This window comes from Myxine glutinosa, chromosome 14 (genome assembly GCF_964187855.1).
Source record: "Myxine glutinosa chromosome 14, kmMyxGlut1.1, whole genome shotgun sequence".
NCBI lineage: Eukaryota > Metazoa > Chordata > Myxini > Myxiniformes > Myxinidae > Myxine > Myxine glutinosa.
Window position 1 is genome coordinate 83,546,185 of NC_136274.1, and position 16,216 is coordinate 83,562,400.

Here is a 16,216-nt window from a genome sequence, read left to right on the forward strand (position 1 = left end):
GACATCATAAAGGAGGAAAGTTTCTGTTAAGCAGATCACGTCTGGTTTGACAGAAGCAACCTGTATGGAGAGATCAGTTAAGTTTGAACGAAGGCCCCGGATGTTTGAGGTCCATACCGTTAATGAAGAGGAAGGGGGAGCATCAGATACAGAACAGTGGGGAGGAGGGGTAGGGTAAGATGTGGAAGAGGTGGAAGAGGTAGGGAGAGCTGTTGAAGGTGTGTCAGAGATTTCAGAATCGCTCGGAGAAAGGGAAGGATGGGGCGGACAAAAGGTTTGATGGTGATTGGGTGAGCCACAATGAGGTGTTATTTGAGGAGGGGGAAGAGCGAGGCAGAAGGTTGGGGGAGATGGAGGTGAGAGTTTGAAGGGGGAAGAAGCGGGGAGGACGCTTTGAGGAGGGGGAGTGAGAGGGGGGAAATTGAGAAGCAATGAGGGTGGGGAGATTTGAAGGGGAGGGGTGAGGGGGGAGTTTGGGAGGGAAGGGACAAGGGGAGGGATTTGAAAGGGATGGGATATGGGGGAGATTTGGAGGGGAGGGGTGAGGCAGGAGTCTAGGAGGGGAGGGGCGAGGGGGCGTCTTGGCGGGGAGGGGTGAGGGGGTAGTTTAGGAGGGAGGGGGCAAGGGGGGAGATTTGAAAGGGATGGGTGATGGGGAAGATTTGGAGGGGAGGGGTGATGGGGAAGATTTGGAGGGGAGGGGTTATGGGGAAGATTTGGAGGGGAGGGGTGAGATTGGATTTTTGAAAGTGTACGATTTATGGGAAACGAACATTTATTGCAAAATGAGTTTCTTGTGACCTTCGAGTTAAAAATACGTTTAAGGACGCTGGATGGAGGATGGAGTGCAGGAGAGTTTAGGGAATGTAGAAAAAAGGCACTATAGGAGATGGATATTTTTTTTGGGATGAATTGATTTGGTGAGCAAGTCGAAAGCAGCCTTTTAAAGAAGAAGAAGAAAAAGGTGTTATAAAATATGACGGAATACATAACTTGAGGGGAAAGTGTAAACATTGAAGGTTAATGAGTGAAAACTATCTGGGGAAATGGGGGAGAAACACGTGGTCGAAGAACGAACGAACGAATAAGAATGAATAAACGAATGAGAACAGAGAAGGAAATGTTGTTTGTTTGTTGTTTTTTTTTTTGTTTTTTTTTTTGAGTTGAGATTTACACAAGGAAGTAGGCTATGGGTGAAAAGCCTGGGAATACAGAGAACGAAAGTTATTGGATCACAAACGACGGACCGCTGAGAGAAAAACAAAGCCTCAAGGTTGTACAGTGCACACTGTACAAGGCCTCAAGACACGACACGAATTTACACGATTTTCAATACAGGTATGAAAGATTTGCACCGAAAAATCTTCGTCGGGACACAATATACGTACAACACCATAAATAAATACAGTTTTAACGAAAATACAAATGGGAACAATCACTTAACTTCGATTTCAAATCGTTCGCGACGCGGCAAAGGCCTTGCTCGCGACACGGCAAACAGACGATCAATTTATGAAAGATAAACACTGAGAAACAACCAAAGTTGCACACAATAACTTCACATACCGAAAGATAAATACAGTTTCGACAAAATACAATTGTGAACAGTCTTAACTTCGAAAAACGTGGAGACCGTGTGGAGCTTCGAAAATCCCTCCCACCGTCGATTGCATTTTGATTGCATTTTTGGGTCAGAGGTCAAGGGTCAGATATCCTGTTGTTGCGATAATTTGCGAACTAGTGATGAGATTCTGACCAAATTGGGTATGATGGAATGATATTATATGATGTTATGGAATGATGTAAAAGTAAAAATTAAATTGAGTAAATTTGGGGCTAAGAAATAGATGGCGTCAGTTTGGATTTTTATTGACATTCAATGTTTATTCAGTCTGCTTGTGGAAAATGGCAGGCAAAAGTGAGCCTGTATGGAGAGCGTGTGTAGACAGGTTTTTAAAACATGTATTTAGTTATATCCCCACATTAACAGCTCTCCAGATTTAGCATGGGAGTAAAAGTCAAAATCAATTAAAAAGATGATAGGCTGGGTCAACCCACTGGATCTTATTTAACGACATGACAGGGACTTAAATCAGGACAAAAGGAAACATATTGTTGGTTGAAACTGAAATTGTGTACGTAATACATCTCGGAGATGCCGTGTTTTAGTGCACCTGACAATGGCTTTATGGTTGCGAATAAGTGTCATGCGCGCTGTGAAGATTGCAATGAGCATGCGACAATACAGAATGATTAACATACCGATACTGTACAGATGGGAGAACCATGCTTGCCCGGGTTAGGCTAAGTAGCGGCCGGTACTTGAAGTAATTAATACAGGAAATATTGCAGAGTGCGTGGAGAAACGTGGGGTGTGCGGCAGCGTAGACGCCGAGTCGCCCTCCGGAGCCGTTGTTCAACCGGCGTGGGTGTGTATGTACTATGTGAATAAGGCTGCAGGAACGTATGTACCGAGGTGCTTTGTGGAGTAGGCATGCTTGTAAAAGGACATGGCTTGGAGAGTGTGTGTGCCCAGGTGTATTGTGGGATATCAGAACTCGCCGATTATGGAGGTGCGCACCAAGTAGAGATCGGGCTGCATGGTGGAGCATGCCCCCCAAGAAGGGCTGTGAAATGAGGACGGGTGAGCTCGGGTGCACCTGCGGTGAGGTGTGGTGGTCTGGGGTGAATGTTCTACTGGAAGGTGGTTTGGTGTGAGATGTTAACCACAACCTGACGGTGTTGTTCGTGGTGGAGGCCTTGTGTTAAAGTTGGGACGTGTTGCTAGAGGTCTGGGTGGCTGCACTGTCGGCGTGGTTGAGGTGTGGCTGGCACCTCGTGTGGTTGAAGGTTGCAGTTTCACAGAAGGAGAGCGAACAAGGACGGTGGCTGGGCTGTTGAGAAACTGCCTGGTTTTATGTTGATTTATGTTCAATCTTAATCTTAATTCCTATAGTCTAGTGCATATGGGACAGGGGAAATGGAAGATGACGTCAGTATGCTCCGAGTTGAAAGGAAGACGAGGTCATCACATTGGACCCCTTCAAATGTCAGAAGGTAATTGGAGAGGTGGGGTGCTGATTTCTGCATGAGGTTGGCATATAGATACTGTGGATTAGACTGCGCCTGTCTGGAGAAGTGGTGTCCTTTGAAAGTGAGTTCGAGTTTGGTTGGGTTCTGGGGCTTGTGGTTTGCCTCTGTTGTCTGTCTGTCTGTCTGTCTGATTGTAAGTCCATGGTGCGATTCCATGGAGGGCCAATTGAGTGCTCAGGTGCTGAAGTGATTTAACATCGGAATGCACCTCTCGGAGGACCACCAGCTGTTCCAGGGAGGTAAGGTGTGAAATATAGCGACGTCATCTTCGCTGGAAATGTGGTTGAGAATGGGATTGCAGTGGGGAAGGAATCGTTGTTGTGGTACCGTGTACAATGTCATTGTAGAAGAACGTCGGGTGGCGAGTGCGGACATGTTAATTGGCCAGGATGTTGCGGAACTCTGTTTTATGTTGTGGCCTAGTTGTTGACATCATTGTCCCATTGTCAACAGAGGGCATCTCTAGACACACCAACAGAGGAAGGAGTAAAACAGGACACCTGCACTCAGACAGTGAGAATTGACGAGAGTGAGTCACAGTGGGTGAGAAAATTGACCAGACAGTAAGACATATGAGAACTATTTTTATTTTCAATAAACAGACCAGGTTATTTTTATTTTTATTTTTTTACGAAAAATAAATAAATAACAGGGGGAGGTTAATGGTGGTTTGTTGGTGGTAATTCTAGTTGAAACTCTAGTTGAAATAATTCATAGTAGATATTGGGATATTGGGATATTGGGATTCATAATAGATATTGGGCAACTATTGGGCCAGAGGCTGAAACAGGTGCAGCGAACAGGTGTAGGGAACAGGTGCATGAGATGCTGAGAGGAATTAGAGAAAATTGGATTGAATTTAAATTGAAATAAAAATTGAAAAAGTGGATTAGGAAAATTGGTTTGTTGAAAATAATCATGGGAATAATGGCTTCTGTTGGATGCAACAATTTTGTGCAATTGATTGACCCAAGAGATTACGCCCGAACCAATAGAAGCATGGCCATCCACACCTTCCAAGCTTCACCCACAAGACCAGGTGCTCGTGGAGCACTTCACCCACAAGAATGCCCTGGAACCAAGGTGGACGGGACCATTCCAGGTATTGCTGACTACACCAACCGCTGCTTTTGCGAGGGTAAGCCCTCCTGGATCTACGCCACGCACTGTAAGTTGGCTATCCAAGCACCAGACACTACACCACAGTAATGATGTTTTTGGCCACAGGCATAATGCTCCTGATAACCATAGAAACATGCACCAGCGTTGACGGATCATTCATTAGTACCGCCAAAAAGGGGGAAGACAGGAAAAATTGTTGCCACCACAACTCAGCATAGCGCTGCACCAGGAAATATCTCTACCATGTTTTCGTGAAAAAATCCAGATGGGGCCATAATAGTGTATGGAGACCCGTCATTTGGGAAGCGTCGTGTTAAATAATGGCAGTAGGTTTAGACAGGTATTGAAAAAGGTCTGTGCAATGTCATTTGGGGGGGGGGGGGGGGGTAACCACGCTTCAGGTGGAGGAGCAGCTGGGATACAAATGGGGGTCGTCCAATTTAAGGATACGGACGCGCACACACCTGGAACAAGGCATGTTCCTGGAGCTTAGGTGTAAAGGTTGGTTGAAAAGGGGAATGATAGATGGCCCATTGAAAGCAAACTTCGAAATCAACACAACAAAATAAACACAACCACAATATAACGGCTATATCATTTTCTAGGGAGGTTAGTAGGATCAATGGAGTGACAACGGGAATCACATACATACCAGATCCATCCGAAGGGGTGTCAGCCGCAATAGTAAGATTGAGAAAGACTAGCCACGCATTGACTGTTGATCGAATAGCGTGAGAAAATTATTTGAACGTTGATTGGCTTACCAATTGGTTTTCAGGATGGACAGGTACCATCGTAAAGTGGTTGTTGACCGCACTGGCGGTGATAATCGGGGTGGTGATCTGGGGAGCACTAATGAAGGCTTTAATCTTGTGCGTGAGAAAGTATTTTTCAGGATGGACGACGAAGACCATGATCTTGACCGCCGAGGCCGTCGACATGATCGAGCCCCTCGGCGATGCTGATGTGTTCGTCGCTTCAGAAGATTGTCATAATTTTGCTGCTAAAACTGTGATGATTATGTTGTAAATCCCCTGCGGGAAATTGGCTAATGCTTCTTATGTATTACAAGCTCACAGCTGCACAACCCTGATCGCCCCAACTCTGGATCTGGCTGCCAAAGGACCTGACACTGATACTCTGGATCCCGACGCTGAGTATGCATCCATGGACGACTTTGACACAAAGGAAGTTTCTCTCTTTACTTTGAATTGTAATGCTCTGTACTTTGACCAGGAGCAGATGACACAAGATATTGATGACTATGTATTCCCCAGAACAACAGCATGTACGGGCTTTCATGAACATGGACCTCGATTAACTTCGAAGATCTGCAAGGACTGCGTTTGTGCGAGGTGGGGGGAGCCAGTTCCGCAGGGGAGGTGATTGGCCCTCTGTGGAGCACATCCTCATTCGGACCAGACGCCTTCGTTGTGGATCCGAAACGTTAATGGACGTTCATGTTCTGGACTTTCATGTTCCAAAGCACGCACAATCATGACACACCTTTCAAGCGTGCATGCGTGGCGCTATGAGCGCGTGGCATGCCCTTGGAAGGACACACATATAACACTCAATAAAGCCCGATGTGGCCACATATAACACTATTCTCTTTTGCTTGCAAATAAAGCCCGATGTGGCCTTGTCTCTGTGATACGTAGTCTCGTTAGAGACAAAATGGGGGAAATGTCGAGATAATGCATTTAGTTATGCCTTATCTAATTATTGTTTGCATTTAATTAGTGTTTGCTTTATAAAAGAAATAGGATTAAGCTTCCTATGATCCCTCTTGCTTCGAAATATGCTTTACTACCAAACTTGTTGCAAGGAATGTAGCAAGATTGTGAAACTGCTTGCTCTGTTAAACTCCCTCATGAAAACACATCTTTCTGCCCTTGAAAGAAGGCCTGGTTTATATCTGCATGAGAAGATAAGTCTTGGGAATGTCTCTATGCTCTTCTCCTACATCTTTCCCTTGGCTCATGCCAAATAAGATAGGACAAGGGTGGGGGCTGTTAAGGCCCACTCTGTCTCTTTGTTCCACCATGCTGAAGCTTGCCAAAGTTAGCGGAGACTTTTTCTATTATCCTGTCTATGTAAAGACACACCCTTTGTCGAGTTCCTTTAGGAGTGTCTGGGTCTATGCTGTTCAATTGAATTGTATATCCCTTTCACCCTCCACAGCGGCTGTGTAATTGGTTTTTCAATAAATGCTTGTTATTCCTTGAACTCAATTTGTGGAACCTGGTTCGATTCCCTACATACATACATACATACATACATACATACATACATACATACACTTGCTCCATTAAAAAAGATAATAGTTTTTGTTGTTACCAAAACGAGGGCCGTTTTATTTATTTATTTATTTATTTCATTATTTTGTATACAAGATTTTTTATTTTTTTTTAGCTCGTGTAAAAGCTCATATTAATGTCAACAAAACAACAACAAACGGACACATAATACGAAATAAAGGGAGTGGGAGACAAGATGGGGAGAGAGGGGGAAGCACACAAGCACAACATTCGAGTTGACATTTGACAACAACAACAACATTTGAGCCGTTCCTCACCATGCAGTGTGCCTGTACACAGCAAGGTGCGAGCCTTGTTGGCGAGTTCGTGGTGCAGCGCACCACCCTGCAGCAAAACCTCCATCGCCTCTTGTTTGGAGCCATCGAAGAAGTTGTTTTGTATTGTCCGTGTCACAGAGCGTGCACCATCCTTCAGTTTGCCACCCTACGTGCAGACGTAACCGTCACAAATGGTGCACGCACCTTCATATTTGGCACACGCAAGCTGAGTGCCCACAGCTTTATGTTTACAAAATGGCATGTTCCTAATCTTAAATGCCCTGAAGTTATTTTTAAGTGCCAAATATCGAGAGTTCTTGCCTAAAAACTACATGAGACAGTAATTGTACGCACCTTTGTTTTTCCCTCAAGTGCACCGGTTCCTGCATATATCTTGCTAATGTGGTCACCAACCAGAGTCCACATTGATCGATATACCTCTTCAAACCGTGCAACCAGCTGTGGCTTAGAAGCAATGTCCAGCTGCTCCAGTTGCCAGCGCAGAACCTGCGTAGCAAAGCATCGAGAGAGCACTGAACAAACTTGGAAGATAAAAGTCAAACAGCAAAGTGCAGCAACGTGCATTACAAAAGATGCAGTCTGTTTTCCTTTATTGTACACCTGTATGAAAAAGAGGAATAGACTAGAAAACAACTTCACAAATAAATTCCTTTAAAAGCCAAAGAATAATAATTTTGCTGATATCCTGATAATAGTTTTGGCCTTAACACACATGGCAGTGAGCCCCAGTGCCCATCAAATAAATTTTCGCAACTTTTGGTAATATTCCGCTCTGGGCAGCGTGAATTTGAACTGTTATTTATCTACGACTTAGCCAATCTTGCTGGGTGTTAAAAATCCTACAATAGGCCACAGTCTGTCGAATGCATCACTAACACTCAAAACGAATTTAGGTCTATGACTGAGGTCCTCAAGAGTGGAACAGAAAAAGATCAGACAGAAGAAACATATGGGAAAGAAAGATGGAAGAATTACACCGAAACTCTATACAAATGATAATTAGTGATATGATGACACCCTTAGAAGAAAATGAATAGGAGCAAGAACCATTAGGGATAGAATTTTGAGGTATGTGGAGCCTTGGAAGGACTGGCAAATGGAAAGCACCAGGTTTAAATTAAATTCCAATAAAACTAAGGTAGTTGGGGAGGAGGCAATCAAAATTTTAACAGCTTTCTGCACACAGATCTGGGGTAGGATTGTATGGTCCAAAATTTGGGAGCAGTCAGTCGGCATACTATTACCAAATAAAGTGGATTCAAGAGAATGTTCAAATAACTGAACCATGGCCTTCATTTCACTTGATATCAAGATGTTACAAAAGATTAGTCAACACAGAATAAAAGACCATCAAGGGAGAAATGCCCATTGAGCAAGCAGGTTGCGGAAGAGGAAGAGGGACTTGACAGATAAAAATCGCAAATCTAAGGTGGATCATGGGAAAAGCAAAGGAATTTCAAGGGAAGGTGTCTGTATCTCCTCTGTTTTAAAGGTTATACCAAAGCCTTCGATTGTGTTGATCGATTAATGTGGCTGATGTTGAGTGAAATGAGGATGATGCAGCACCTGATATTTCTGATAGGAAGTCTGTACACTAACCAAGAAGCTACAGTAAGAACAGAGTCCGGAGAGACAGAATCGTTTGGAATTGAAAAAGGGGTTAGACAGGGATGCATTATCTTCCCTTACTTGTTCAATCTGCATCCTGAGTTTATCATGAGGAAATCAAACTTGGATGGCAGAGGCTGGAGTCAGGATTAGAGGAAGATGCATCACCAACCTAAGTAATGTTAATGATACCTCACTGAGAGCAGGAAGTAAAGAGAACTTGATGAAATTTCTGCAGACAGTGAAGAAGGAACGTGAAAAAGCTGGTCTTTATTTAATCTGTCATCATGTCATCATGCCAGCTGGCTGGGTGTGGGTTCATCTCTCACCAGCCATGGCACCTCAGCAAAGGACTTCTGCGACTCATTGGGACCGACACTGAAATTGACAGACACAATCTGTCAATTTCCCGACCCGGATCTCAGTCAATGGAGTATCTTCTCTTCTGGACTTGGTTGTGATTAACTTCCCTGCAAATGTCTGCTGCTCTTCTTCTGCTCCAATCGGTTCTTCTGATCATGTGCTTGTTAAAGTGGACATCTCTCTGGCCATTCTCAGAGAGCCTCCTCAGTGCCGACGAGTCTGGCATTTCACTCAGGCTGACTGGCATGGTCTGCAAGCAGCCATCAATCTTCTGGACTGGTCTCCCATCTCTACTGCCTCTGACATCAATTCTTCCTGGGAATTCTTCCAAAGCAAACTGCTCTCTCTCATGCACAGATTTATCCCATCTCGTCTTCAGTTGTCTTACCCTTCCTCCAGTCCATGGTACACTGAATGTTGTGGTGAGGCAGTTGCCCTGAAACAACTTGCCTTTGCCTCTTGGAAGGCAAATCCAACTGAAGGCAATCTCAGTTCCTCCCACCAAGCTCGGAACAAGTGTGTGTCTACCCTCAGGAGTGCCAGGAAGCACTATCTCTCCACACTCAAGATTGAACTCTCAAACCTGTCTCCTTCCTCCAAATCCTGGTGGCATCTGGTCAAATCCGTTTCTGGTGTTTGTTCCCGCTCCATCCCCTCCCGTACCTCAAATGGCTGCAGTTGACAACGCACGTGACAAAGCCGAATGCCTCAACTCTGTGTTTGCCTCAAAATCTTGTGTCCCAAACCCATCTCTCTCTGTTCCCACCTTTCCCGTTCGAACCCAACTGCTCCTGGACTGTGTGTCCTTCTCTCCTGACAAGGTGGATAAGTTTTTGTCAAACCTTGACTCTGATTCTGCAACTGGACCAGACGGCATCAGCCCACGGGTCCTAAAATCCTGCTCTGCCGCTCTATCTCACCCTCTCTCTGTTCTTTTCACCCTCTCTTTTGCTCAAGGTCATCTGCCAGCATCTTGGAAATCAGCACACATTACCGCTTTACACAAAAAGGAGCAAAAACAGATCCTTGCAACTACAGACCAATCAGCCTGCTTCCCATTATCAGCAAAGTCATGGAATCCATCATTGCTTCGGATATCAAACCCTTCCTCTTCTCGAATGACTTGATCTCTGATCATCAATTTTGATTCAGACCAGGTCATTCTACTCTGGACATGTTGCTTCTGCTGTCTCAACAATGGATGGAGGTCCTCAATGCCAAACAGGAAATCAGAGCTGTCTCACTTGACATATCACGTGCCTTCGATACGGTCTGGCACCCAGCTCTGCTCACCAAACTCTCCTCCTATGGTATCCATGGAAATCTCCACTCATGGCTTGCAGACTTCCTCTCTGGTCGTAGGCAACGTGTGGCCCTGAATGGATTTCTCTCATCTCCCCTTCCTGTTTTGGCTGGAGATCCCCAAGGTAGTGTTCTGGGCCCTGTGCTATTTCTGGTCTTCATCAATGATCTCTCCAACTCTCTGGAAAATCCTCTCTATCTCTTTGCTGATGACTCCACTATCTGCCGCTCCATTCCTCATCCCCCAGATCGGCAGTCTGCAGCCTCCTCACTCTCTGCAGACCTGGACAAAATCACAGACTGGTCAAACAAGTGGAACATGTCTTTCAATCCTGACAAATCTCACACTCTTACAATGTCACTCCGAAAAGTCCGTCTGGAAACCATCTCATCTACTTTCTCAACAATCCTCTCCAAGAAGTTCCGTCGCTCAAGCTTTTGGGTCTCACTATCTGCCATGGTCTTTCTTGGGAAAACCACATTTCCAAGCTGGCCTCCAAAGCCAGTCGCCGACTGGGCATCCTCCGTCGTGCGAAGTCCTTCCTTGGCACACCTGAGCTCCTCACCACATACAAGGCTTTCATCCCCAGCTCAATGGAATACTGTTCCCCCCTCTGGGCCGGTGCTCCTGCCTCACACCTAGCTCGGCTTCACGCTGTTGAAACCAAAGCTTTCAGAATCAATGGAATCTCCTGCGATTAAGTTAACTCCGAGGGCCTTTCACTCACTCACCACAGGCAGGTTGGTGGTCTTTCTGTCTTCTACCGACTCCTCTCCGGCCTAGCTCCCCCAGCTCTCTCTGTGCTCTGTCCCCCCAATATTCCTTCAGGTCGCACAAGATCTGCCTGCAACCCTCTTATGGTTAAACTTCCAAAATCTCAGCTCTCTGCTCACCTTCACTCTTTCATTCCCCTTTTCTCCCGCCTCTGGAACAAACTCCCTCACTCTCTTCAATCCCACTCCTCCCTCCAGGTCTTTAAAACAGCTGTTCACCACCATCTCTTATCTTCCCCCATCCAAAACCTTGATCTTTTCTACCCCCGCTAATTCAGCCCAGATACTTTTTTTTTGAAATTCCAACTTCTTTCGTGGAAGTCATTGCAGTGTTGATATGTTTTATACCTCTCCCACCTCTCCCCACGCCCTCCCCCTCCCACATTTCTCCCGATGTCCCTGCTCTCAAATGTTGTGTTTGTGTCCTTCCTCCTCTCTCTCCCCATCTTGTCTACCGCTCCCCTTATTTTTTTGTGTTTTATGTGTCGGTTTGACTTTTTGTGTGATTATTGTTAGCTCTTTCACGAGCCTCGATCTTTTATACAAAAAAAATTAATTAATAAACAAATATAAAAAAAACCTAAACAAGACTAAAACCTTGTGAACTGAGAAGATCGACGTGTCCAGAATGGGAGACAATCGTGTGGAAATAGTGCAAAGTTTCATCTTCCTGGGTTCTGACATTGAAATGAGTGGAGAATATATAATATATATAATATAAAATAAAAATATTATGAATATTACATATTACATATTAATATTACATATATTTACATATTACATATTTACATATTTACATATTACATATATTTACATATATTATATTACAATATTACATATAAAAAAATATTACATATAAAAATGAGTGGAGAATGTAGAGGAGAAATTAATAGACGGTTATTATTGGGGAGAACAGCAATGTCAGGATTGATAAAGACCTGGAAAGACAAAGATGTGACAAAACAAACCAAGAGGAGGCTGCTGAATGCCCTGGAATTATTAGTTGCAATGTATGGAAGTGTCACGGACAGTGAAAAATATAGAAATGAAGCAGGATGGCCGTTTTGAAATCTGATGATTGAGACAAATGTTTAATATTCCAAGGACTACAAGAAGAAACAAAAAAAATACAACATGTGCGCAGGAAACTAAATTCTGGAGAAATTAACCATGCTGGGTGTGGTTGAGGGAAGATGAGGAAGAGGCAGACCGTGTATGTGCTGGATGAATGGGGTAAAGGCTGCAACCAAACGGTCTCTGCCAGAGCTAACAGTGCAGCTCAGGGAAGTTTGGAGAAATGTGATCAAGCATGTCACCAGAAGTCCAACACGACTTGATGGAACTAGATATTTTCCTCGTTTGCGTTCGCTTCCTATTGTTGTGTTGGCAGAAATTTTCAAGAGCCATTTCTATGCACTGTTTGACACTTACAATGTATATTTTCAATTTGCTCATCCTCATTATTCCACATTTGTGCGCTTCCACAACCATTTTCTGTCTTGATTAAATAACACAAACTCGTGAAAGCCTCAATAAAAAAAATTACAAAATTTATACCTCAACAAAATAATAATAATCTATCCACTAATATCATCTTAACTCAACCAAATTCAGCAATCAAACATCCGGAAAACTATGTTTATGTTATAAACATCAAATCATCAAAATCGGACATATGACATCACATTGCAACATACAGGAAGCAAGGGAATCAAAACCAAAACCAGATTAGCATGACGAAGTGCACAAATAAACACCTCAAGACCGATGTAACTCTGCACACTATTTGTTCTGTCCAGGCAGTCGAGGCAGTTGGTGCGCACCGTACCACTTTGCATTCTGGGAAAAAAGATGAATTTGGTCAAAGATTCAATATGCAACACCGACAGAAGTTGTAGAATCAATGATCAATAAACACCTTCAGCTTGGCTTCCCATCAAGGCAAACAACTCAAATCCCAAATGTGTATTAGTATTTGTCCGTCATCTCCCAATGTCCTTGAAAGTTATGTAAAGGTATCGTCTGCTAATCTCCTTGTCCTGCGTGTAACATGCACAATGAGCTTTAGGTAAAGCAACAATATTATATATGTGGAAATACACACCGCAGACACACACCGCAGACACACACCGCAGACACACACCGCAGACACACACCGCAGACACACACACACACACACACACACACACACACACACACACACACACACACACACACACACACACACACACACACACACACACACACACACACACACACACACACACACACACACACACACACACACCCCTTCACTTTTTTCACATTTTGTTATGTTGCAACCTTATGCTGAAATCGTTTAAATTCATTTTTTCCCTCATCAATCTACACTCAATACCCCATAATGACAAAGAGAAAACAGGATTTTAGAAAGTTTTGCAAATTTATTAAAAAGAAAAAACTGAAATATCACATTGACATAAGTATTCAGACCCTTAACTCAGTACTTAGTTGAAGCACCTTGGCAGCGATTACAGCCTCGAGTCGTCTTGGGTATGCCGCGACAAGCTTTGCACACCTGGATTTGGGGATTTTCTGCTATTATTCTCTGCAGATCCTCTCAAGCTCTGTCAGATTGGATGGGGACCGTCAGTGGACAGCCATTTTCAGGTCTCTCCAAAGATGTCCGATTGGGTTCAAGTCAGGGCTCTGGCTGGGCCACTCAAGGACCTTCACAGAGTTGTCCCGAAGCCACTCCTGCATTGTCTTGGCTGTGTGCTTAGGGTCATTGTCATGTTGGAAGGTGAACCTTCGGCCCAGTCTGAGGTCCTGAGTGCTCTGTTTCAGATTTTCATTAAGGATATCTCTGTACTTTGCTCTGTTCATTGTTCCCTCAACCCTGACCAGTGCTCCAGTCCCTGCTGCTGAAAAACACCCCCACAGCATGATGCAGCCACCACCATGATTCACCGTTGGGATGGTATTGGGCAGGTGATGAGCGGTGCCTGGTTTCCTCCAGACATGACGCTTATAACTGAGGCCAAACAGTTCAATCTTGGTTTCATCAGACCACAGAATCTTGTTTCTCACAGTCTGAGAGTCCTTTAGGTGCTTTTTCTGAAAACTCCAAGCGGGCTTTCATGTGTCTTTCACTGAGGAGAGGCTTCCGTCTGGCCACTCTGCCATAAAGCCCAGATCGGTGGAGTGTTGCAGTGATTGTTGTCCTTCTGGAAGTTTCTCCCATCTCCACACAGGATCTCTGGAGCTCAGCCAGAGTGACCATCGGGTTCTTGGTCACATCTCTGACCAAGGCCCTTCTCCCCCCCCCGATTGCTCAGTTTGACCGGGCGGCCAGCTCTCGGAAGAGTCCTGGTTGTTCCAAACTTCTTCCATTTAAGAATCATGGAGGCCACTGTGCTCTTGGGAACCTTCAATGCAGCAGAAACTTTTTTGTAAGCTTTCCCAGATCTGTGCCTCGACACAATCCTGTCTCTGAGCTCCGCAGGCAGTTCCTTCGACCTCATGGCTTGGTTTTTGCTCTGATATGCATTGTCAGCTGTGAGACCTTATATAGACAGGTGTGTGCCTCTCCAAATCATGTCCAATCAATTGAATTTACCACAGGTGGACTCCAATCAAGGTGTAGAAACATCTCAAAGATGATCAAGAGAAATGGGAGGCACCTGAGCTAAATTTAAAGTGTCATAGCAAAGGGTCTGAATACTCATGTCAATGTGATATTTCAGTTTTTTATTTTTAATAAATCTGCAAAACTTTCTAAAATCCTGTGTTCTCTTTGTCATTATGGGGTACTGAGTGTAGATTGATGAGAAAAAATGAATTTAAAAGATTTCAGCATGAGGCTGCAACATAACAAAATGTGAAAAAAGTGAAGGGGTCTGAATACTTTCTGAATGCACTGTACATACACACATCTCTCACCCATAATTGGAAGGAATAACCATTCAGCTCTCACCTAATCAATAAACTCAAGGGGCAAAGATTTCAATAAATGAACCTCCATGCTCTTCCAGCTAAAGAAAGCAGCATAAAGCAACAAAGAAAAGCTACAAAAGGTAAGCCCTTTGCTGTTCCAAATCCAATTTCGGATCCTCTACAGCGGCAGACATTCAGATGTGATGTAGTACATACATGAAAATCCCAATGCTATAACCCCCTCAGCCACCATATATATATCAATTCAAGAACGTTACAGAAGAATATTTTTCCTCTATAAACTGTAAATTGATCTGGTTTGTTGATCTGGAGAAAGCATTCGATGGGGTTCCACGTGAAGTAGTGACATGGGCATTGAGGAAGTTAGGAGTGGAGGAATTTTGATCAGAGTAGTGATGGCAATGTACAAAAGAGCGCGCACAGCTTTAAGGACGAAGGACGGGAACAGTGGTGAGTTTGAGGTGAAGGTGGGAGTGCATCAGGGGTCGGTACTAAGTCCACTACTATTTGTAGCTGTGATGGAGGTGCTGGCTCGGAACGTAAAGGAGGGTTTACCGTGGAAGTTGTTGTATGCAGATGATCTGGTGTTGAATGCGGAAAGTATGGATGGACTGAAGGAGAAGATGAACAAGTGGAAGGAATGTATGGAGACAAAAGGTCTGAAGGTGAATATCAGAAAAACGAAGGTGATGGCAAGTGGTAAAGCATGTGGTGAGGTGGATAGAACTGGAAAGTGGCCGTGTGCTGTGTGCAGGAAGGGTGTCGGAGAGAACTCCATTCAATGTGCAATGTGCGCTGAGTGGGTTCATCAAAAATGTCGTGGTTTGAGATGGTCATTAACCAGTGTGGCAGCTACATTCAAGTGTAAGGTGTGCACAGAGGAAGCTGCAGATGGAGGAAAGGCTGAGTTGGATCTTGGAGACGGCGTGAAGCTGGAAGGTGTGAAAACATTTTGTTACCTAGGAGACATGCTGAATGGAGAAGGTGGATCAGACTCGGCAACGGTTGCTGGAGTGAGATGTGCATGGAAGAAGTTTTGGGAACTGAGCGGTATGCTGATGAGGAGGGGAGTGTCGTTGAAGCTGAAGGGAAAGGTGTATGCTGCAATGCTGCATGTGTGAGAAGTGTTATGATTTATGGGAGCGAGACATGGGTAATGAACGTAGAGCAGCAACAAAGGCTGGAAAGGGTCGAAATGCGAATGGTTCGGTGGATGTGTGGAGTATCGTTGAGAGAGAGGAAGACAAATGATGAATTGCGAAAAATGATGGGAATAGAGCCTGTGATTGATGCTGTGAAGAGAAACAGGTTGAGATAGTTTGGTCATGTGTTGAAGAAGGATGAAAGTGACTGGATGAGAAGAGTGATGGAAATGAATGTAGAAGGAAGTAGGGAACGGGGAAGACCGAGAAAGACTTG

General features: G+C 44.3%; 1 protein-coding gene across 7 annotated transcripts in view; it reads right to left on the reverse strand.

The window, feature by feature from the left end:
• SYNJ1 (synaptojanin 1) overlaps positions 1-16,216 on the reverse strand; it is a 111,545-nt gene that overhangs the window by 69,914 nt on the left and 25,415 nt on the right. For all 7 annotated transcript variants that reach the window (XM_068136352.2, XM_068136358.2, XM_068136356.2 and 4 more), the window contains exons 10-12: positions 12,619-12,700; positions 7,148-7,300; positions 6,794-6,959 (exon numbers count right to left, since the gene is read on the reverse strand). In XM_068136352.2, the coding sequence (XP_067992453.2) occupies positions 6,794-6,959; positions 7,148-7,300; positions 12,619-12,700 (401 nt within the window). The remainder of the gene's footprint in view (positions 1-6,793; positions 6,960-7,147; positions 7,301-12,618; positions 12,701-16,216) is intronic.